At 37.5% G+C, this 25,438-nt stretch overlaps 1 protein-coding gene across 5 annotated transcripts in view; it reads left to right on the top strand.

The window, feature by feature from the left end:
- The first annotated feature begins 1,857 nt into the window (after positions 1-1,857).
- The window catches only part of LOC137105870 (zinc transporter ZIP11-like), a 138,106-nt gene continuing 114,525 nt past the window's right edge, over positions 1,858-25,438 (top strand). For 2 of the 5 annotated variants that reach the window (XM_067488582.1, XM_067488578.1), the window contains exons 1-3: positions 1,858-1,946; positions 3,095-3,212; positions 4,707-4,745. In XM_067488582.1, coding sequence (XP_067344683.1) covers positions 3,105-3,212; positions 4,707-4,745 — 147 coding nt within the window. In that variant the 5' untranslated portion in view covers positions 1,858-1,946; positions 3,095-3,104. The other 3 variants (XM_067488579.1, XM_067488581.1, XM_067488580.1) reach the window with 3 other exon arrangements.

Genomic DNA, 25,438 nt, shown 5'->3' with positions numbered 1-25,438 from the left:
GTGGAGAGCACACATTCATCTGCTTAAGAGCTTATCAAGCATATCCTAGCCCTAAGAATTTACATCCATGCTTACAGCTCCATCAGTATTCTAACATGCTCCTGATGACAATGATAACATGCCACTCTTAGAATTATTAATTGTACTAAATCTCACGCAAGCCATCCAAGAGTTGTTAAGACGTTTTACTGTAAGACAAAAACACCAACCTTTAATGATACCAGAGAAGATGTCACGGATAGTCTGTAGGATACATCGTCTTAAGCCTATGACTATCAATGTTCATGTCACTGCAAAAGTAAACTCTTTGACCCGCTGTAAGAAATGTTCACTAATGTAGGATTCAATGCTAATCCAAAATGTCAAGACAATGTGTCAAACATTTAAGCCCGAACCAAGGTCACAATCATGCATAAACATTTCTATACGTTTATATATAGAAAACATCTGGGGGTGGCTGTAGCTCAGTGAGAAAGGGTTGGAGCCAATCCCAGCTGTGATTGGGCGAGAGGCAAGGTAAACCCTGGACAGCTCACTCGACTATCTCAGGGCCAACACAGCCATTCCACCACTCCACCACCGTGCTACCCTTATAGTAGTTATACATAGTAGTTACTTATAGTTTTTGTAGCACGGCTGAAATTGTTTCATAAGTGTTGCATCTTTAAATCAAAGATGCAACTTACCGAATGGAACACCATGCTGCACAAAATGCTTTCTGCATACTCATAAGTGAAAGGAACCCACGGAGGAAATCTGGAAACTCCATATCTTATCTTGTTTACTGTTCCTGGATATCAGTTTATTTCAGTCTGTTATTTATTTCCCACCAACACTTAAAATAAACCCATAGTCACTTATGAGTAATACAAATCTAGCTTGCTGCAACACAGGATGTTGACAATTTAAAGGGATATTGGTAGAACAATAATCTTAATCTAATTACTGTACCATCTAGGTTTCCTTAAATAGCTGGGTAACTCTGCTGTAGCATAACTTGAATGCAATAGTGTTATTTAGTTGTCAGTGATTTCAGTTTTTATGTTAGATACTTATGAGTTACACTATAATAAGACATTAGAGACACTTTCACTGTTCTTATGGTATTCCTCATATTGTAATGCAAAGTAGCCCCAAAATAGTCTAATGTAGCGTGATCTCAGTTTGGGATATTTACAGTGCTGGTGTTTTGAAGTATTAGTATCATAAAATAGCAGGGATCTAACACATCTGCGATATTTGATGTGAGTTTCTGAATCAAAGAGCCAGGGCTTCTTTGTTGAGCTGCCATTTTTCACAGATGTTCACTAATCTTTCAAGGACAGATTTGCATTGAAGAAGGTGGAGAAAAGACAAAAATGCAATGTAGATCTGGAATAAGGCATTTTGGATCAGTTTGGAAATGTCAAATCAATCACCCTCTTTGTACAGCACAGACCTATTTAAGAATGACATTTATTTGAATTGATTTCTCATGACTGTAATTCTTCTTTACTAAATTACCTTTGTTTGTTGTTCCTGTTAGCATGTGTGCAAATTGTTGATCATACAGTAATAGGTTGTAGGTATTCAGCCTTGAGCTTTGAATCTATTAATTATATTAATTGAGCGGATTTTTACCTTGAAGAAACTAAACATAGTAAATCACCATCTCATACAATAACACACACACACACACACACACATACACACACACACACAGAGACACACATGCATATATTATTATTAATAATAATATTAATATTAATATTAATGAGGGTATATCTTTGGCTCCCACCGCTGCTGTTGCTGCCGTCAAAGCAATTGACCAATAGGCTCCGAGGTGAGGCGGGGCTTTGGCTGTCATAGACACGTGTACCGGGAAGTAGGAAGTAAATAGAGTCGAGGTGCCACTGGGAGAAGAAAGTAAGCCCGTAAATAATATCAAACATTATCCAGAACATAAGGTAAAGGTGTAATTAGACTTAGCCGAATTAATGCCTATTGTTTCATAATCTCGGTAATGGCTTTAAAATCAAATGTAGCAGTCGTAAGTTATGATATTAAGCAAACAAGCGTTTAAAATCAGCCGGTCAATTGTTACTTAACGTTACAGGTTAGTCACCTTAGTTACCTATATACATCATATACTGTGTGTTTTTGTGTTTGTGTCTTAGTTATGCAAAGTACATTTGTACTACACAGTGTTGTGTTATTAAAGCCACGTAAAAACAGTGTATGTCTCTTACAGTACACAGTATTATAGAGCAAAAGAACATTTTACTATCAAATGTAGAAATGTCAGTCAGTCAGTCAGTCAAACGTTTGAACATGAACTGTCATGTACTAATTGGTACATGACAGCATTTCCACGTACTTACGATAATAAATAACATGCCTTTGCATATGGAAAGTTGGCAGTCAAAGCTATACTACATTTACTCAATTAAAATTTTGAACGGAGCCATGGTTTCAAACACAACAAATGTTAAATGCATGACAGTGTACACACAGTGCATGAATTTGCTTTGCAAAACACATTTGTGTAGCCAACACCAAAGAAACACAATTTGCAGACATGGTTAATGTATGTACATTAAAACAATTACATCAGAATTTAAACAATCTTTTGCTGATGAAATGACAAAATGACAGTGTTAGAATTCACAGCACCTTCTGTATATTGCATTTATTGTATGAGAACATTTCAGGGTGTAATATCTTTTGACAATAATGGGCCGACCCTACAGGTTAGACTGGTAAGATGTAAAGGAAGTGGTCTGGAATGTTACAGTCCTTAGTGAACCGGATTTGATCTATGTTTGCTCTGTTGTGTACTGAAAGAAACCCTGTAGGTGTGTGTCAGGCTAGAAATGTGAGGGCACACGTGTTGATTTAAGATGAGTCATCCTAATTTCATTTTCTCCCATTTTGTTATGTAGTGTTTAAACTTAGCTTATTGCCATATATGCTTGGACATCAGAAACATTAGCATTCTGAAACTATTATAGTTCTTTTGCTTTTTGTCTTTTTCTTCTAGAAGGACAAGAACAACATATAATCTGCCATATCTTTCTGTTTAATGTATTTGAGCGAGTGTGTGTTATATATCCAGATCTGGTACAATGCTGGAAGGCTACAGCCCTGTGACCCAGGCCCTTATGGGGACTTTGTTCACCTGGGGTCTGACTGCTGCTGGAGCCGCCCTGGTGTTTGTCTTCTCCAGTAGACAGGTATTGACTGTCAAACTGAGACTAATTACTCTATACACTTTTATACTCTATACACTACACAAGGAACTTACACTTGGACATTTTTCTCGAAAAGTTCAAAGAACATGTTGCTCTCTAAAATCTGCACACTGAATATGACACTACAGCCAGCAGTGTTTCCTCACTTGGTCTAGTTTTTATGATAATCTAAGGTAGGGCTTCACGTTTTGGTCACAAATTCATTATGTGTATTTTTTAAACTTAATTAAATGATAACTATTTTACGATTAACTATAACTAAATCTACTTCTAATACGGACAACTTTTCATTTAGTTGTGCAGACTGAAATATCATTAATAGAGTGAATCAATACATTGGCAGTAACTCATGCTGCGAAATTCTGTGTGCTTTGAGAACATAAAATTAAACCTCATTGGTCGAGTTATAAAAGCCTATTTTTAAAAGTAACTCGAAAACAACTGAAGCAACTCGAGAATTTACTTACCAGGACAAACAATAGGGATACGCAATAGTGGGTTTACCACACCATCTTCTCTGCACTGTATCAAAGAATCTTGCGCAGTTATTTTCCCATTAAAACACATATTACCAACACTTTGTAGGGTCTATAAAAACACCTTGTACACAGGAATGTTTGATGCACGGAAGTAGATGATACACAGTGTTACTTCAATTTACTGTAATCCCCATTCACAATGGCAAATGATAGGTGAACTTATAAAAATGAGAGGAAGAATAAATCCCAACTTCCATCCAGGGTTTATGATATAGAGAAATATCCAGTTAGCTTAGCGATTAAGTTCTGTCAAAGTCCAGTCACACAAATATACATCCAAACACTACTTGTTGATTGACAGGTCATTTCTTTCACCTGCTTATCTTTCTACTTCAGATTAAGCAAAAGCTCTTTTTAAAAAAAAAATGTATTTGGCCACACATAAAATGGTGACTGCTGTTTTTACATTCATTCTAAACTATCACCTAAATGCGCTTTTACTTTCATGCAGATTAAGTTGCTCTGCAAAACACTTCTGTACAGCACCTTAAGACTTTAGACGGAAGGAGAAAACCCTGACTACGTTGGCCTTTCCTTTATTTAAATTTCAGCCTTTTGTATTTATATAATAGCACAGGCTGACTTGTGTTAACCATGCAGCACTAATCTAAGGTAAGGGGCTGCTGGACGTACTTGATATTTAATGGACAGAAAAAAAGAGTGCTACTAGTGCAAAAAGCAACTCAGCAAAAAGGCAAATAAGTGTATATCCCAAAATGTTGAAGCCCCTCTGTTGACAAAATGATTTGCTCATATTTTGCTTGACCTTACTTTTTTATTATCTTTGAAGCTCAGATTCTCAGGATATGTTGTAGTTTTGCCAGTTAAGTCTGCAGTAAGTGGTTTACTTAAGGGTTAGATGTTGCCCTGTCAGAGTTTGGAGATATTGATTTGACTGACTTGCACACAATTTGTCTTTTTTGTCTGCCCTTTCCAGAAGCGCATCTTGGATGGAAGTCTAGGCTTTGCAGCAGGGGTGAGTTTTCTTTTAAAGTGAATCACACACATGCACACACACACACACACACACACACACACACACACACACACACACACACACACACACACACACACACACACACACACACACACATGCAGTACAGGAGAATGCTGCAATATGATGAGGTTTTTGAGGTTTCACTGTGGCAGGCTCAGTTTCTTCCAGGGACAGACAAAGCCTGGCACATCCAAATGCCACATTAATTTATAAAAGTTTGAGATAAGTGCGCCCTAAAGGAGAAGCGTGCCTTATCATGTCCAAAGAGGAAATGTTGCAATTGAAAATATATCCCCTAAACTCCACTATGTGACTCTTACAATTACATTTTTTATTTCCTGTAGGGGAAGCAGTTCACAGTTCATTTTTATCAAGTGCCTCAGAGTGGGAAATCAGTAGCACATCTAAACTGTCACAGAAATGTGAAATATGTCTATTAAAATATTGCAGTTATTTTTGTAAGCTTTTAAAACACATGCAAGTTGTCTTGCACAGTATCTCTTCTGGGATTAAGTAGAGCTGCTGCAGTAATTTCCACAGAATAAGATACTTGAAATAAGTGTCTGATTTACTTTTATGGCACAAAATTTTGCAGACACAGACATGCAGAAGTAAAAAGTATTATTTGGGCTATTTGGCAGTAGACAACACAGAGAAACATTAGCATTCATTTGGAGTTGTGTGTCTGCCACTTGGCAATTATAAGCGTAGGCTCTTGTTTAGCTCTCCTGAGCATTATTAACCATATTGGTCTTTTTTAGCAGCTAAATGATCCAGTGTTTTAATATCTACTGTAGTTGATAAAAAGTAAATCAACATTAGTAAAGTTGTGGGCTGTATAACTAAAGCAATCATCTATTAGTTACTTAAAGGGTCCATACACCTGAGATGGACTGAAGAATCAGGCAGAAATTTGTGTGGGTTTCAGAGCTGCACCTATTGATTTATTTATTTTTTTTGATTAATTATTTTTTGAAATAATCGATCAATTATTTTCACATTAAGCTCTTTTTTTTTTTAATTGATGTATAGCAAAATATTAGGGCACCTGGTGGCTGGAAGAGCACCCGGTGTAAAAACACATGCCGAATCAACGTGCAGAACATGTTCTACTGTGAAACCCTGAAAAAACTGTAAGCTGTTGATCTTTTGATAAAACAATATAATAATGCAACATTCTAACATAATATTTGGACATATGCTGAATATAGTGAATTGAGAGACTTTCTTTTTGAGATTATCAGGCCACATACATCACTGGAAGACAAATTAATTTTAGTACAGCAGAATACAAACAGGGACTGGATCCCATCAGCTGCAGCAGCTCTCACCGTCATGGTGTCAACATAAACTGCAACCACTGGCTAAATGCTAGCTACAAAACAGAATAACCCACAGAACAGAACTCCCACAATCTCTAGCACCAACAAGTCTCAGTCTTAGTGACCACTCCCCTTTGGCTCGCTACAATAATATAAAAACATAATAAAACAACAATTCATTTACTAAAAATACAAATTTTAATACATCAGTCATTTATATTTCAACATATAACATAATTCAAAGTATGCACTGCAGGTCATTATTCCTCCCCCCCAAAATAGGCCAGTCTTAACTTGTAACCTGTGTTTTATAGACTAATATCTCTTCAAAATATAAAAATAATAAAATTCTCACATTGAAGTTAAAGGAATGTGGTGCAATCTACATTTCCTCAGTAAACAGTTCAGTTTAAGTTTAAATTCTGTTACAGAACAGTAAGAATGAACATAAAATCAATCACTATTACTCATCCCCGTCCTCCTGTCTGCTGCTGATGGGGACTCCTACAGGGCCCTGCTTGGTTTGGGACTCTGACTGTCTCAATGTCCACCAGAACCTGTGGCACATTAGGTGGAACAGTTAGTACAATACGTGCAGCACTTTATAACCTCTAGATTTAGGTAGATGTACGTTAACGTGTTCGTAGCAGTTAGCAATTAGCCAGTGGGTTTGCTACAATGAGTGACTGCTTTAATATTACATAAGGCATGGTCAACATAAAAATATATTAATTTGCTCATTTTGTCTACAAATGTCAACCCTCCCTGAATCAAGAGATTAATGAATAGCCACTGTCACAGACAGTTCAAACCAAATATTGCTTTAAATATAGAAATGCAGAGAACAAATCACCAACACTGTCAATAATTAATTGACTAAATTAGGTGTTAAACATTGCTAAACACCGCAATGATAACAGGTCCCATTATAAAAAGTCATTCATTTTATTTAATTGATTGTAAAGTGTGTCATCATTCAGTTTTACATAAATTTTTAGAGAACTTCCTGTATGTAGGAAGGTTCATACATACCTGTCACACACTTAATATTTTTAGTACTAATGTTACTAGTTACAGGACCAGATAATTGAGGCAATAGGACTAATGCCACAGATGCTTTTTTTTGACAAAGAAATCGGTAGAAAAGTTTTTTTTAAATTACGTCCAAGACTATGGTGCATAAATTCAAAGTGAATAGGATACAGATCTAACAGATCTATGGGATGTTTCAGTCTAACATCCAGTTCTGTTTGTTGCATCTATTTTTGATTACCTCAGCCACTCTGCATGAACACTGTGAATATTTCATACAAATAGGGCAGAATCTTTTTGGCATAATACATTCCCACAGACATTTATTTTGATAAAAAAAAACAACTCAATGTTCCATACTGTTGCTTGCATATTATATTTGTTTTGCTTTTGAAAATGCTATGGATAGTCAGTGGCTGTGTTATCAGTGGCTTTGAAATACAGAAGCCATTAGGGTAGAAGGTTTTTCCCATTTCATTTGTGTTGAGACATTGATTTATCTTGGTCCTTGTTTGGCTCTTATTGCTTTATGTGTTCAAAAATCAAAAACCTAACCCTTGACTTTTACACTGTCTGCTACAGGATATATGATACTAGAGAAAACCATGTGGCATAAAGAAATCAACTTTGCAGTTTTTGAAGGCTGGCTGTAAAAAGAACTTCATACTTTCATACTCACTGATGTCACGTCTTTTCAGCCATCTGGGTTTCTGAGAAAAAATACCTGGGGGATGGGGGGTTGTTGAGTAAAGATTAAAAGAAGTGGGATGTTGATACCTTGACCCTTTATGCCACTTTGTCCTGCCTAGCTTTAGGATCGCCAGCTGCACATGGAGAGCATAAGAACCTGGGATAGATAGTAGAAGCCAGTTTGTACAATGCAGGTATGTGCAAAAGGAGGCAGTTTGAGAAACATAAATGGCTTTTATTACTTTCTAAACTATGTTTACCTGCTTTTCAACTCTGTAAAGGCAGAGGTAAAAGTATAATAATGGTGGATCAGTCTGATATCCATAAACCTGTGCCGCCTTTGCCTCGGTGAAGAAGCCATTTAGGTGTGAATACGAGCTACAGCACGAAGTGAAAAAAGTAATTCAACTTTATGTTGCTATGCCAGCACAAGATATCATAACATACAACAAAATTTCATCCATTGACGGAATGTAGAACTGAATGTATTGCTGTAGTCACCACTTTACCTTGGATTTAAACACGCATGGTACATAAAAACTTTTTTTGTTTAGAGCAGTGTATATGATATGTATACTTTCGGACTACACGCTAAACCACTGTAGCTGTCAGACTGGATAAGTGATACCTGACTCCTGGTGTCTGGTCTGAAGCTCGGTTATGTTGCTACACAGTTATTTAGTAGTGGTCCAATCCTGTGTCTACTGCTATGGGATTTCCTTCATCCTGAGCATTGTTCCTGCTCTTTATGTTGGGCCAGCTCAGTTTGTTTAATTCATTTCGCACAAACTAAAGTTCCAAAAATCAAACGTCCTTTGTCCGCTTTTTCCTCAAGTTATACTGTCCCTCCCACACTCAGCATGGCAAACATGCTCATGCTGTCATCAAAACTCACGCCTACTTCTCAATATGACAGTGGATAATCATTAAAAAAATCAGGCCATAAATGGGATGGTGGCAGTATCATCATTTTATGTCAACGCACGTATACCTATTGGCTTTTTAAACAAAGAACCGGACATTTTCTTTTTCAAATGCTACACCGTTGTACTGGTGATTCCTGCAAAAGAAAATTTTAATACCTGTGAGCACTAAGTTTATTGAAAATGGATGGATACTGTAGATTGGATAAACAATCAGTGTCATCGTTCGTGGAGTCATGAGAGATTCAAAACAATTTCTATACATGAAATTGAAAGGGAATCTACTTCTGGATCTCTGGACACAACATTATGGGGTGAAGAAAAAAATGTATGGTGCAATTTTACAATGAAAAAGTCAATTTACAGAATTCAATAATCAATTTTTTCATTATTACATTAGATTATTCAGATAAGACAAAGAACGCCATACGCAACCTTAAGCGCTCTGTGCAACACCCACTTGTAATTTATCGACATTTATCATTCCTTATTTTTGCATTTTAATAATGTAATTACTTGTTTAGCGAGGTGTGTGTCAAATATGTATATTCAACAAACCAGTGAATCCTTCAGTGAATCCTTGATCGAGACACTTTGAACAAATGATGCCTAAATGCTCTGATTTGTCTCTGACCCTCTGCAGCTGAGAGATTCAACTGCACATGTACAAAATCTTGCCATGGAATCATGGTGATTCAGAGCATATGGGGGAATATTTTATTATTTTCTGTAATACAGCAGCAACAAATCCGAGATAATCTTACTGTGAGAACAGGCAATTCATTGTTGGTTTTAGTATCTATATGGGGATTGTTGTAATAATTATTGAAAATTATTTTGGCTGATCAGCTTAAACTATACCACAAAATTTCAGACAACTCTGGTTGAATGAGAAAAATAAATAATACACAACCTGTTTTACTCCAGTTGAGCTGCACCCAAACAAGTGTAGATAAGAATAGATTCAGATGCTAGTAGCATTGCAGCAGAGATGTAATATGACAACACAATTGACCACCTTGATTTGATTTAATGAATTAATAATCAACTTTTTTATTTAAAATACATTCTGACTCGCCACAGAGGAAACCCCACACTGAATACTGTTTCAGAGACAAGCCCACTTTACTAAATATTTATAAAGATTGTTCCTCCTTATGCACTGGGCTAAAGAGGTTCAACATAGGATTGAAAATATTTGTGCAATACTGCAAGACGTGTGACGTTTGCTTGCTGTTTGTTTTACTTTGCAACAAATTAACATTTAGAGGTTGTGAAAAATCACGTTTTGAGCTCAGTTTTAAATGTATGTAAAGTCAATGCTGGTGTGAGCACAGTATTACAACAGTATTAAAACAATTATTTGCTATAGCTGTATAGTATACATGTAGGTGGGAAACAGCTGGTGGTTTTTCTGTTGTTTATTTTCAGATTTGATAAAGCCTGCAGTGAAATAGTTAGATCCAGTGCAGTGTGGACAGTCATGTTTCACATATTATGCATTCAAACCATAGCACAGTGTGTCTGTGAAGACTCTCTTTCATCAAGGTTTGGTTATCAGAAGATTGAATCATGTCAACTGGACTTCTGTCTTCTTGTTTAGAAACGTTTTGCTACTTATCAAGATTGAAGAAGCTGCTTGGATAAGTAGCAAAATGTTTCTAACCAAGAAGAAAGAGGTCCAGTTGACACGATTTAATCTTCATAGCACAGTGTGCCCTCCAGTTAAACCTCTGCTGCGAAATACATGTTTCTTATCTGAACAACCATGCTCAGGTCCTGGACAAGTCTAACATGAAAAATCTATTTTGTGTGTGTGCTTGTGCGTGTGTGTTGAGGGGGGGGTATCATGACCTGCATGTGTCATGCCGTTTGCGTCTCATGTGAGTCAGATGCCATCCTGTTCTGATGTTTTTGAGTCACCTGTCCCCTTAACTCACACCCCCTGAATCCAACACTATCAAACACACACATACGTACAGATTCAGATGCAGATGGACACACACATGCAGACAGGCCATACAGTCATCGTGTCACATTGTCCTAGAACACACTGCCTGTCAGCTGTGATTATTGGCTAAGATTTACTATTTGTGCAGCTTTTACTTTTTGTTTCTATATCTTCTACAGTATCTCACACTCTCGTCTTCCTTTCCTTGAAATTCTACCTCTCTTGGCATGTTTACCGAATGGCACTGTGTTTATTCTTAGACAAGATGCGTTAAAGGAGGCAGTTATACCGAATGACGTTAATGGGCAATGTTTCAGCCCGATCCTTGGTATCTTTAAGTCACTATTAAGAGCCTTTTAGACATGAGAGTTTTTCTATTCATGGCACAGTTGATATAATAGTAATTTCTCCACAGAACATTTATGAGGGTGGCTTCAGCTGTCTTTTAAGAATTACATACAAACTATAATTGACTAACACATTTTCATTGGTGTGCAACTATGTCAGCCTTCATACTGCATTGGAACAAAATGTTGCCGGGAGACATGATTTGTACTGTAGGAGACAGGTTTTGTGTTTCCTCTCCTGACAACGGGAAGAAATAGGAGTGTACTGTATTTAATAAAGTTAGAGATCAGTTTAACAGAAAAGTTTCTTGGTTCTTATTTTTTGACAGTGGGATTTGACAAGGGATTTCTGACTGGCAGTAGCTTTCATAACAGGGCATATTTGCCCCATTTAGACATGTTAGTGCCTTAGGATAGGAATAAGGCTTACTGTGGGTTTACACATCATCTCAGTATGTACAAACCCTATGTAGAAAATGGGTTTTTGCTATTTACAGCACCCTCCATAAATATTGGAAGCCAATTTGTTTGTTCTTGCTGTACACTGAAGACATTTGGGTTTAAGAGCAGAAAATGGATAATAGATGAAAATTCTGAGATTTCAGAATTTGAGCCTTTATGTACACCACAGAGAACACTTGTATGGCATAACCCAAATTCTAGGTAGAGCAAAGTTTTGGAACATGACTATATGTCTTGTTAATCCTGTGAAGTTAAGTGTTACCAAAGTAAACGGTTGTAAATGACACAGGCGGGAGTGATGTAATCGCAATTCAAATTGGAAGAAAACAACATAAGCAGAAATACAGCAGTAAACATAGGAAAGCCAGGTTGGATTTGGTACTAGTTTCCACAGTTTTGTATTGAGTTTTTGACTGTGAAAGACATATAATGGAAAAGCATATCGAGTATGGAGGAAAGTGCTTAGGATTGAAAACCTACAAGCTAATCTGTAAGGTATGATGGTGGTAGATTCACTGCCTGGACTTGCATTATTGCATCTGGGACGAGCTTATTTGACTTTATTGAACATTATAACTCATGATTGTAGCGTCGGAATTAGGATGTCTGTACAATTGAGTTGTACAGAAACAGATTATTTGCAAATCAGAAATGCATAGTAATTGTGGGGGGATTCTTAATGCAGCAAGAGACTGGTACAGGACATGCTGCCGACTCAAATAATGACTTTATTAGAAGGAAAAAGTGGTAGGTGTCAGACTGACCAAGTCAATTAGCAACAGTTGAAGAAGTCTGCCATTAAAGCCCAGAAAGAACATACTTAATGTAGCCACCAATGAATTTGTTGATATCACTGGCTTGACATTGTGGTGTATATATTCAAATTAGTTTGAATATAACAAAATAATATGGCCATGACTTAATAGTATCTACAACAGAATGTACAAAAATATTTTTTACAAGTGAAAAACATGAAATCACAGTGAAGTTTGTGTTAATGTAATTTGTGTAAAATAAGTAAAAGTGGGAGTGCTTGTGTACTTATGTGAGGGGAAAAGGCAGGGTTTACACATTTTTATTGAGAAAGAGAAGATTTGGTATCATTTTGTGGCCAAGGGGATATTTGTCCAGTTTTCCTGCTTTGAAAAAAACTCTTACACAAGGTACAGATGAGGTAGTACATAAAAATTTTAAAGCTTCCCAATAAACACAATTTGGTGCTTCATTTCCTTACAACACAGCAGCTGTATCGGTCACATGATTTTTCTCAAAATGAAACACACAACGTATCGGGGCTTCGCTCACATGCACATACTAGCCCTTGATGCAGTAATGTCCCTGGACTATGAAAACAGACTAATGGGACAATGTGGATCATAAATGCACAATACTACAGATCTCTGATGCAAACAAAAGGAGCAAAAGCTGCACTGGATTAAACTCAGCTATTGAAAGTCCAAAAAAGATGTAATTTGTGTAGAGAACATTTTGATCAGTTAAGTCATTCTTAACCTTGTAGCAGTTTAATTAAAAAGAACAGTTACAGTTGCAAGAAGACGTAATGGAAAATAGTTTGTATGTTTAATGGTTGGGTTCTTTAAAAACATTACAAATATTTTTCAAGAAAATGCAACCAAACAAAGTTGTGCTGTTTGGGGTCTTTTTTTTTTTTGTATGTAAACTAATTGAGTCTTGGTTCTGAGTATTTTTGGAGAGGAAAAACTATTATTTAAAAAGTTTCTTTCCCCTTCATTCCTAAAAAAAAAATAATGGAAAAATATATCAAAAAATCTGCATGCTGGCTTTCTCCAGATTAATGCATGATGTCTCTGGATGGATTGTTTCACCAGTATTAAAGGAAACACTCTGTGGGTAGAGTAGGCCAGTGCACACATGTATATTAGGGCTATGTCTGATACATATCATTTCCCCTTCCCTACCAGAGAGCAGGGTTTTCAGGGAACAATATATTTACAGTATAGTATATAATTCTCTCTTGAGCAAACTCTAGGCAACAGTGGAGAGGAAAAACTCCCTTTAACAGAAGAAACCTCCACAAGAACCAGGCTAAGAGTGGACAGCCATCTGTCTTGACCAGTTAGGGTTAGTGGAAAAGGTTAAAGGTTGGTAAAGGTGGTCATTTAATTGTTTTTCGACTACTTTTTCAAGGATTTTATAAATAAAGGGGAGATTAGATATTGGACTGTAATTGGCTAAAACACCTGGGTCAAGACAGGGTTTTTTAAGTAGTGGTTTAATTACAGCTACCTTATAGGCCTGTGGTACATAGCCTGTTTCTAAAGATAGATTGATGATATCTAATATGAACGTATCTATTAAGAGTAAAGCTTCCTTGAGCATCTTAGTTGGAATAGGGTCCAGCAGACAGGTTGTTGGTTTAGATGAGGTAATAATTGAAGTTAGCTCAGAGAGATCTCTCGGTAAAAAGCAGTCTAACAGGGATTGGGGCCTCATTGATGATTCTAGCAATGTTGTACGTTAAGATCTATGTGCAATATTTGGGGGGAGGAGTTCCCCTTCATTCTAGGGCCTTTTCCTCCCCTCTGTAGTCTTCATCAGGTTGGATGTCCCATGTTTCTTTCACCATCACCGTCCTTGGTCATCTGCAAGTGTAATGTGGAATTAGTCTAGACAGGAGCAACACAGAACATGATTCAGAATATGAGTATTTAATCATTATAAGTCTAAATTCTGTTCACAATGCTAATGAATACCGGCTATTTGTGTAGGATGTGCTGCTTTCGGTGCCTTGTCTTTGATGCGACTCCAGCCTGTGTCATCGAGTTTAACCAAGGCTATATTGGGGTTGCCTTTCCAAGGATAGTTCTTACATCAACCGTATATCTAAATCCATCCTATTATCCCAGCGTGGATCACAACATGTGACTTTGCTTGAAAGCGGCCATATAAAACCTGTCCTTTGGCTTTCTTAGTCATTTATGCAAAGAGGCTCCTTGAATTGCTGAACACTGCTGAGGCCTGAGGTAAAAAGAGTTTCACTGAGTTCTCATGTTGAAAAGAAGTGAGTGCTGGGACAGGTCTACAACACACAAACAGTAATAATATAGTGAACTTTAGCTTACTGGACAATAATAAATGTGTTGCTTATCTCGGTGTACAGGCTTGGCCATAGATGACCTCCTGATCCACATTATTATCATCTTTGCTGACCATTTTTTCACTGAGGTTAAATGGACTGTAAAGCAAAGGTCCTGGCAAATGCTTGTTCATTACTGTAACTACTGCTTTTCTGACCTTTTCCTTATCTGATTTTAGTTTTTTTTTTTTTTTCTATGTTGTATTAGCCTCTTATAAAGTAATTGGACCTCGATGTGAGAAAGTGCTGCTGTTAACAGTATCTTTATCTGGAGCTTTATTGATGTTGGGAGAATGCTGCAACACTTAGAACCTGGTGCATTCTTTCAGATTCATGGCGTGTTGAAGTAAACACTCTTTTGTATTAGAGCAGCTTCGTCTCACTTCTTATTGTTGCATTTTGCTGTGCCATTATCTTTTTTTTTTAATTACCTGTCAGCCATGGTCAAGGATGTAAATAAGTATCTCTTCCCTCAGCTTTGCTGACAAATGTGCATAACAAATTACATGATGTCAGGCAAAAATGAGTTGAGAACTAACAGGTTGGGGGTAAATGGAGAGAGGGGGATGGTTAAAAGTTGTAAGACATTTCATGGAGAAAACTGACTGGAAGCAGTTTTTGAGAAAATGCCGCCTGACGTTCACACAAATTATGTTATTGTTGCAGTGTTTTACAGTACTTACCTAGACTTTAGCAGCCCGTCATAGTCTAATTCGCCCTGCCACACTCTCATAATCAGGGTTTTTCCTGTATAATGTCAAATTTGGTGCCACCTTCAGCTCTCACCGACTCATGTTTACTTTTCATTCAAGTTTCAGCAGGTGCATGTCAATAGCTGTGTACTTGGACATTGCCCATATAATGTATGAGGGTTCGATAATGGCTCTGTCCACAGGTTTGTCTGTTTTGCCAACCTTTTAAACTTGAATGTGTGTGACACTATGGTAGCGCTTCTGCTTCTCCTGTTAGCAAAGCTCATCTACATATTCATGTGTTATCTCAAGTCCTTCCCTGGACTTTACTCGGAAGCAGCATAGTGTATATGAGAATGCGAATACCTGAGATGGCCTAAAGATCACCTGGCCGTTATCCTGTCTGGATTATGTGAGTGGGCCTGTATGTGGATATAGCACGCTGCTTTTTTTTTTTTTTTGACTGGCCCGATTTTGCTATGCTGTAAACAAATACTATTTGACACAGCATACTTTTTCTGTCACATATGTGCTGACCCCTCACTGAAATCCAGCACAGTTTCTCCTGTGAGATGTTTCTGACTTGGATGATCTCCTGCTGTGTGTTACACGTGTAAAAACAACAACTCTGGTCAATGTCCCAATCTTTGTCCGCAGTTCATACGTACAAGGCTTTAACCCCTTATGCTGTTAGTCAGCAAGGGTTTGCTAGAGCAGAGCTCAGCTGTCATTGGTCAAACTAGCAACTTCCTTATTTGAGCCAAGTTAATTTCAGCAGGTCAAATCAGCTGTTAACATGATGCAATAAAACTCTCAGAACCCGATGAAAATCAGAGCTTCAACTTGAGCACAGTGATAAAAAAGTTCAAATTCAAATGTTCTCACGGTTGAAGTTGTATTTTTATGTCTGAGTCAGAATGAATATAAATAACACCAAAATCATTAGGGTTAATATTGGGCAAATGTATATTTAAACAAGATTTGATCTAATGTTATCTGCATAGCATATTCATTTTTACTATTTAATATAGCATATTTGACACAAACATTTAACACTCCAATTCAATTAACATCTTTAGTGAACAGGATAATAACGCTACCATTATTTACTTTTTCATTTAGAAACACCAGGGCTCCTAATAATAAATTTAAGTTTATAATTATGGGGGGAGAGAGTAAAATGTGTCAAAAAGACAATTAAAAGAAGTCCATCCACTGTTGTAAATAGTGGTGGATATTAATAATACTGTGCATGTGGGCATGTGGCTGCCTTCTTTCTGATGGGAGGAGAACAAAAAAATCGCCTCAATCATATTGATGTATGAATTATCAGGGGCCACTCTATCTCAGCTTTCAGCATATTAACACCAAGAACTGGCTTTGCACTGCTTTACATCTCCCCCTATCTGCCCGCATGGCACAGACAGAAGGAGAGGTAGGCAATGCCAATTTCAAGTTGAGGTGGTTATTGTTTGATCCACTTTAACATGGCCTAGTGAATATGACACTGCATTCAATAAAAGCACATTTTACCATGAATTAATTTAGGATTTATGTCTAAAAATAGAGCACTCTCTCCCTCCGAGAGAGAGAAAGATAGAGCCATCCTGAACTTAAACCAGCTTTTGCAGACTTAGTGCAGCTAAGGCCAATCCCTCAATGAGCACTTTTACATGGACTTAAGTAACCAGTTTACAGTCGGATTTCTCTGGAAAGCTGATTTCCGAAATCAGGGTAGCGGATTAAGGAAACCTGATTTCCCCAAGTAAATTCTGTCTTTCTAACCAGGTTTCTAATCAGCTTTCTCCAACTAATGATGTGCACAACAAAAGGCTGCAGACAGGAAGACGCAGTTGAGTGAAAGGCTGAATGAAAGGTGTTAATGGGGTGATGCCACCTCATTTTAAAAACAAATTATTTCTAAAGTCAGGCCGAAAATGTATGCGAATAAGTGCGTAAAGGAATTCTAAATAAGTCTTTTCTCCTACTATTTTTAGAATTCTGATAGTTTCAGCTGTATGTCCCATACTCTCCTGCAACACAAACACACACACATAAAGTGAGAAGTCAGAAAGTTGAGTTTTCTGTCATTGTACAGTTTAAATCTGAGAGTCGGGCTTCCAAAATAAGTCTGATGTGGAGGAGCTGCATGTATAAGCAGATTTCCAGTTACCAGTTTTTTTAAGTGCATATAAATGCCGTTCCCTGATTCCCGAGAAAGCTGATTTCTCAGAGTATCCCAGTTACTTAAGTGCATGTAAACGCAGTCATTGGGGTAGGAGGAACTAAAAGAGAGAGATGCCGACCCAAACAAGCACTATCAAATGGCCTTAGGGCCATCTCAGTTTCATGGCTAAAAGACATCTTATTCCTCTTCAGAATGTTTCATATTTATGTGCTCCTCTTTTGAAAATTCACAATTTTAATTATATATTGTAACCATTGCAATCCCATACATTAAGTATAAAATAGCAGGTGAAAGTTTCATTAGGTAGAAACAAAGCTTTCAGGGTTTCTGCAGCTGTCAATAAAATTCGGTTAACTTAGCCTAACTGCATTATATTAAAGACTAGATGAGCAAACTGAAAATGGCAGCTAATTATTCCAAAGTCGCTAGTCCTAAAAAAACTTTCTATCAGGAGGACTTGTAATTCATGTCGTTCTCCAGCCGGTTGACTGCCCGCTGTATATGTATCACTGTAAAACAACTGTTTACAAGCCAGTGTGAAGGAGAAGGATTCGCCAGTAATTAGTGTTTTATGCAATGGGACCATTTGGGATTTACATTTGATGTTACATTTCACAGAATTCAGCCCACATTCCCACTAAACGGCTTAGGTGTAATTTTATACAGAGGCTTGAAAAAGCCGTAGCAGTGGTCCTTATGGGCATTACGTTTGTTAATGTATGTAAGGTGAATAGGCAATTGCAGCCTGAGGAGTAGACAGTACCTATCAGGAATCCTTAATAAAAAAGAGAGAGTGGTGTAGTGTTTCTGACATAAATACACACACAGAATATAAATGCTGCAGTGTAAATGTTGCAAATGTTATCAGTGAGCAACTGCTTTATTTTAAAAGCATTACACTTAAAAATGAGTTACTTCTCACTTGAAATGAGCCATTACTACAAGATTTACAGTCTCTTCCCCACAAGTGAATGCATATATGGACATTACAGACAGTCCACATACATATTAATGGTGTTGGTACAGAATATTTACAGTTTGCATGATGAAGGTTCATTTATATTCCTCAAGGATTTTAATCAGTCCAGGTCCACAAGGTCTCACTTAATTACAAACATTTTGTTAACTTTTCTCTGGCCGCATACATATAAAATTTCAATAGAATATTTCTTTAGCATTTAATCATTTTGAGATGTTGGGTGGTGTGGGAATCGCATTGAGCAGTTAGCGACAACATTAAAGCAGCAGTTGTACATAAAGTATTCATATTTCACTTGCATGAACATATATACAGTAACATTTGCTTTTCTTTGCGTGGCTGAGTACAAACTCTAACTGAATTATGCTCATTTTGGATCCTAGGGAAAAGAAATCCTACAAAGATGACAGAACGTGGACATTGGCCCTGTCAACACAATCATATATTACTTTCATTACCATAATTGTGAGACATGAGTTTATCTTTGCATGATTTTGAGCTACACGTTGTTAGGCCTCTAACAGCATTCTTAACCAGCCCTGTGGCCTCATATTCTGCGACTGGAAGATTGAACAATTAGCTGAATGTCACTGATCAAATGGAAACATCATGTTTAACTCTTTAACCATGTGCCTGATAGCAAGAGTACAGGACTGTGAGGCGAGCAGTGAGGCTGCTATGAGGGCTTAGACTGTTAGGCAAGTGAGCTGATGAGTGAAGGTCTTCGCTCTGAACTGTTGATTGGTTGAGAAAAAAAAATTCCCCATGTTTTTTGCTTTTAATTACTGGTAATATTATGATGATTGCCATCCTTATTTGACTTGGAAATTAATATTTACATATACGAACCTGCATTTAGAATACAAACATTTTTTCTGTATATTATATACATCCCCCCCTGTCCTTAACACTTTTACCTCCTCTTCTCCCTCCGTCTCTCCCCCTTTCCCTCTTTGTCTTATACTGTACCTCAATATAGACCCACAGAGCTGGATACATGATCAGCACCACGCCAAACACCTATGTTATACCCTCACTTTTATCTGTTTTCTTATAATCTAAGCAAAAAAATTTTAACAAGAAAAGTGAAAGATTTGTGAAAAGCAAACTCCTGTTACTAATGAATCATTTGGCATTTTTAGAGAGTTGTATAATCCTTAGTTTCAGGGGAATGGATTGATTGCTAGCAGGAGTGTTCTTGAAAACCCGTGGGCCACGCAGTTGGCATGGCTGTAGAGTTGGCGGTGTTGGGCTGTTGGTCTGACATATCCTAAAAACTATTGAATGGATTGTTTTGAGACATCGTGGTTTCGAAAAGGTGAATCTTGATGACCTTGATGATCTTCTGACTCTCTCTTTAGTGTTAAATGCAGCTCAGAGTTTGTGGTCTGTAGGTGTAATGGTTTTTTTAAAGGGGTGCTAAGTTCACAATTTATTTATTTATTTATTTATTTATTTATTTATTTGGTGGAGTATATTCAATTCAATTCAATTCAACTTTATTTATATGATGCCAATTCACAACAAAATCATCTCAAGGCACTTTACAGAATAAAGTCAAGACTATAAAGATGTATAGAGAAAACCCAACAATTCCCCCTGGAGCAAGCTCTAGGCAACAGTGGAGACGAAAAACTCCCTTTAACGGAAGAAACCTCCAGCAGAACCAGGCTCAGGGTGGACGGCCATCTGCACTGACCGGTTGGGGTGAGTGGAAAGTGAAGAGAGAAAAGAACAGAGCAACAAATAAACATCAGGCAGGTTGGTAGGACCAGTAGCTGCACACTGGAAACACACAGCTTCAAGGCCGGGGACACCTGCAGAAAGGGACAGAGACAGGGAGACAGAGAAGGACAAAGACAACTATGGGAGAAAACACACAGAGTTAATGTCATACAGAGGTGACAATTTTGGGGTCAGAGGAGAGGAGAGAGGGTCAAGAGGAGGAAAGGAGCTCAGTGCATTGGGGGGTGGGTCCCCCAGCAGTCTAAGCCTATAACAGCATAACTAGAACTAACTATAAGCTTTATTTAAGAGGAAGGTTTTAAGCCTAGACTTAAAAGTAGAGAGGGTGTCTGCTTCCCGAATCTGAACTGGGAGCTGGTTCCACAAGAGAGGAGCTTGATAGCTAAAGGCTCTACCTCCCATTCTACTTTTGGAAATTCTGGGAACCACAAGTAGGCCTGCATTCTGAGAGCGAAGTGGTCTCCTGGAATGATATGGTGCTATGAGGTCTTCTGTATATGATGGAGCCTGACCGTTCAGAGCTTTATATGTAAGAACCAGGTTTTAAACTTTATTCTAGATTTTATGGGAAGCCAATGGAGAGAAGCTAGTGAAGGTGAAATATGATCTCTCTTGCTAGTTCCAGTCAGGACTCTTGCTGCAGCATTTTGGATTAATTGCAGGCTCTTTAGGGAGTTACTGGGGCATCCTGAAAGTAGGGAATTACAGTAGTCCAACCTAGAGGTAACAAATGCATGGACCAGTTTTTCGGCATCACTTTGAGACAGGATGCTCCTAATTTTGGAAATGTTCCGTAGGTGGAAGAAGGATGTTCTAGGGATTTGTTTTATATGTGAGGTAAAGGACAAATCTGGTCAAAAACAACTCCAAGTACTGGAGGCCAGATATATGTCATCCATACAGGTGATTCCTTTTATTTAACATGTTAACATGTAAATCCTTTTCGTATTTGTGGTCAGATTTATCAATTTGAGACAGTTTAAGAAACACTGATGTAAAGTAACGCCTGCTACAGCAATTAGCAGATGTTAGCACTGTAACATGTTAAACTATTCAAATAGTGGCCTAATGACCCAATTTGGCTTGTAAAACAGGTTCCCACAGGATGATGTTGGCCAGCTGGCATATTGGAAATCAGAATACGACCCGATTGGAAACATTAAATACCCCAGCATTTAAAAAAAGTCCTGGCGCAGATAGTTCAAAAAAATCCAGCATCTTTTTATCGTGAACATGTAAGCATGTGGGTATACTAATAACACTAACTAATAATAATACTAACTAACTTGAATCACCATTTCTCTGAGTACAGCCTCACCTATTAGTTAACATGGCTGTTGCATCAGTCTTGTTTAAAACCAGCACATGATTTTGATAAATTAATGAGCTGTTGCTGGTGAGAAAAAGATTCTAAGGGGTTCGAGTGTAGAGTTTGGCTTTTCCTCTCTAAATTTCTTCTCCCAGCTAAATCACACACATGGGCTAACTCTATATTTCCATAACTAGCACTTCTAAATGACACTTTGTGCTTCAAGAGATTATCTTTCAATGGAAACTATTCTTGGGAATGGTTTGTGACATCTCAGCTAAATTAGGCTTTTCTGCTGTTTTTCTCCCACATTATTCGTGCTGTGTAATAGATATTAGCTGAATGCTTAGAATGCAGATGTATTTGACCTGAGAGTACTCTTATGTGAGTTTTCTGGGAAAGACATTTTGTGTAATCACTCAGATGTGTAACTATGGCAACACAAACCGTGCCAGCATAATGCTCTGCTGGTGTTGATGATGTAGAATTACCTCGTTCCTACAGATACCCTCCAAAAAATGTTGCCAGGGCAAGGCATTGAAGCAATTTGGGTTTAGGATCAAAGGATGGGCATCAGGTGAAAGTTCAGAATTTCAGCATTCATTTGATTGTGTTCACATTAAACAACATAGAACATAGTATCTCTAGAATCAGATCACACAAATCTGATTTCTTCTTAAAAATTTGGAATACATAGTTTTAACGTAAACATTATATAATTTTTTCAAAATTCCTGGTTTGCATCAATCCCATGACCTTTCCTTTTTTCCCCTGTGATGAAGTCCTTTGTTGAGCTGAGTCTGTTTGGGGTTATTGCATTGCTGCATTATGAAACTTTTCTTAGTTTGTTTTGATGCATTTCTCTGTAAATTTACAGACAAAATGTTTTCCTGCACTTAATTTGTACAAGCAGAAGACATGACACTACTTCAACCATGTTTCCCAAAATTGGCTAATATAATTTGAATCATGAGCAGGTCTTTTCTTCCTCCATGTTATAGTCTTTCTGTCTTTCTGTTCATGTTGGTCTCAGCAGTCCATACATTTTTGTTAAAAAAGTTTTCGGCTTATCTCTGTACTTTTTTACTGTGTTTCTGAAGGTTTCTTTAAATGGAGAATTGTGATACTGTCACCCCTGCCTTGCGAAGGATGTTGGTAATGGCGTACCCCCATTGGTGTGTGTGTGTGTGTGTGTGTGAGTGTGAATGGGTGAATTAGAAGCAGTGTAAAGTGCTTTGAGCACCAATAGGTAGAAAAGCACTTTATAAGTGCAGAACATTTCCCATTTAATGTTGCTAAGTGTTGCTGTGGGGTAGGTCTTTACAGCTCTCACCATGCTTCTGTCTCCAGCTGTTTCCTTTTAAAGACATATTGCATGAATTTTGGCCAGTACTCCAGTGGTTTATTTCTTTTTGAAGACATACTAAGTTACTGTGCATTCTTTGTCTGCTGTCTCTGGTTGTTTTCCACTCTTTTTCACATTCATAATAACTAGCTCTTCTCCCAAAGTCAAATCCATCGTTGTCATGTTAATTTATGCTAGAAATATAGTGTTCATGGGTACAGTAAATCCCAAGGCCAAATCCAAGTGTAGTCGTTTAGAGCTGTTTACTATTTGAAAATTAATCTCACCTGGGGAACAGGACACAAGAAACATTTGTCAGTCTCACGTTCCAATCCTTTCGGAAGAGATAGAATTTCCTGAAAAGGTGCTTCCTTCTATGTTGTCAAAGTGATTTTCAAATAAAAAAGAAATTGATATTTGATCCAGATAATCACTAGTGGTTGGAGCAGGGTAGTTGGTAAAGAAGCAGGGCAGTGGCTTTAATGTATGAAGACTTAAATACCCTTTAAACATCTGTAATTCTGAAAGTAATTGCCCTTGTTGTTTCAATACTTTTGGAGTGACTGTTTTTCCAAAGGACATTGTTTGGAATTAGGTACTTTTACACCATCTGTGTTGCAATTGGACACCTTAGCACTGTTGTCCTATGTAAGGCAGTCGTCCACAGACCACAGGGTCAGTGGTTCATTCCCCGGTTAAGGCTATATGTTGAAGTGTCTCTGGGCAAGACACTGAATCCCAACAGCCCATTTCCCTCCCCAGCTGTGCAGTGCTGGTCCAAGCCCGGTAGAAATATGGGACCGTTGCATCAGGAAGGGCATCCGGTGTAAAAACTGTGCCAAATCAACATGAGGACAATGATCCGATGTGGCGACCCTGAACTCACGGGATAAGCAGAAAGGACAAAAAACAAAAAAAAACATTTATTGTTCTGTGTGAGCTTCACTTTAACAATTTTCTGATGTTCAATTTGCAGTACATCTAACAGTAAAGATTTTTATCTCCTAAAATATGTTTATAATGCCTCAGTATTCCATTGTACACAACCCTTTTCTTTAAAATCTACAGATTTCTTCAGTGATGTTGGAGTGATCTTTTATATTGTGCGGCCAATGAGTCAGATTCATAGTTGTGGAGGGTTTAAAGGCCAAGCTTCAGTGAATAAGCAGCAAGCTTTTTAACTTGCAGAGTGAACAGCACATTCTGTTTGTTCTTGATTCTCGATTGAAACAAGTACTTTTTCATTTGTACCTCAAAGGCATGCAGGTCATTACCTCCTCTTCCTCAGGTCTATGTTTGTTTCAATATCTTATGCTTTCCAGATATTGTAGTATAATGCTTTTTTTTTGTTATGCTCTCTTTTACTGTAGAGAGGCAGGGAAAGGCTTTGTGCGTCCATAATTTGATTAGTATTGAGGGAAATGTGATTTCAGATATTACAAATCTCCCAGGGCTCAATGGAGAATTGCTGCTACAATTCTATTTACCACGTCATTGGAAGAAGCTACCACGTATTGTAATGGTTAATGTCTTATTTGGCAATCCTTGCTATTGGATTGCTATTTTGCGTGACAGTCTTTGATGAAATAATTTAAATGCCAGGAAGAGAGATTATTGTTATGTGTTGCAGCACAACAATGAAAGAATTAGTCTTCATTCAGAAACATTCAGAGAAGCAGCTGATACTGTATTACAGGGTGTACAGCCATGTATAATATGTGACATAATGGGGACATTTAGTCTTAGTTTTCAGTTTAGATAGGATGTAAATGAGCTTTACTTGATGGAATTTGCATAAATTTCTGATGGGTGTAGTGCCAGGCTGTGTTGCACACGTCTGAAAAGTCTTTTGCCGAACACAACAAAGCGAAGACATTTGTAACATCATGCAAGGAGGGTTTATGTGAGCAGTTATTGTGTAAGACTCCTTCTTCGGCTGAACTGTACTCATTTGACCTTATTATTCCAAATGTTGTCCTATTGTCCTACAAACAAAGTAAACAGTTATCTGTTTTTAAATTTAAAAAAAAAATCAAAAGTTCATATTTTTGATTTTGTTTAGATCATTTCTTTCTCTCTTTGTCTAAGTTCATTTACCTCAAGACTGATTTAACAATTTAGTCACACAATCTCCAAAGATATATTTCTCTATTTTTATATTTTGTAGTTACTTCATTAGCTTCTTCATATCCTCTGTAACTGGTGAGGTCAATTTTGTTTTTATCAAAATCATTACCAAGACGTCTTCTGAGACTGCCCCCAGTGTCTCTGTTACAGTCTAAGCTTCTGTGGGTAGGGACTGAATCCACTAGTAACCTTTATTCTGTTTTCATTGAACAGACATTACATTTTTTTCTTATTATGAAAAGGATCAATGTCATATTTATTTAAGACACAGAGAGAGTTTCTGTTATGAATGATTTCCTCAATCTACAAAAAAATTACTATGATGGAATAGTGCATGCTGGGAAGCCTGCAGGAGGTGTAATGCAAGTTAATCAATGCCCTGGCCTTGACTAGGGTTCAACATGAATTTGCGTACATTGCCAAAGAAGTATTTGGTAGAAA

The sequence above is a fragment of the Channa argus genome, chromosome 20, assembly GCF_033026475.1.
Source record: "Channa argus isolate prfri chromosome 20, Channa argus male v1.0, whole genome shotgun sequence".
In the NCBI taxonomy this organism is placed as follows: Eukaryota; Metazoa; Chordata; class Actinopteri; order Anabantiformes; family Channidae; genus Channa; species Channa argus.
Note: the sequence above shows the minus strand (reverse complement) of the source record. Positions and strands in the feature narration are given on the sequence as shown.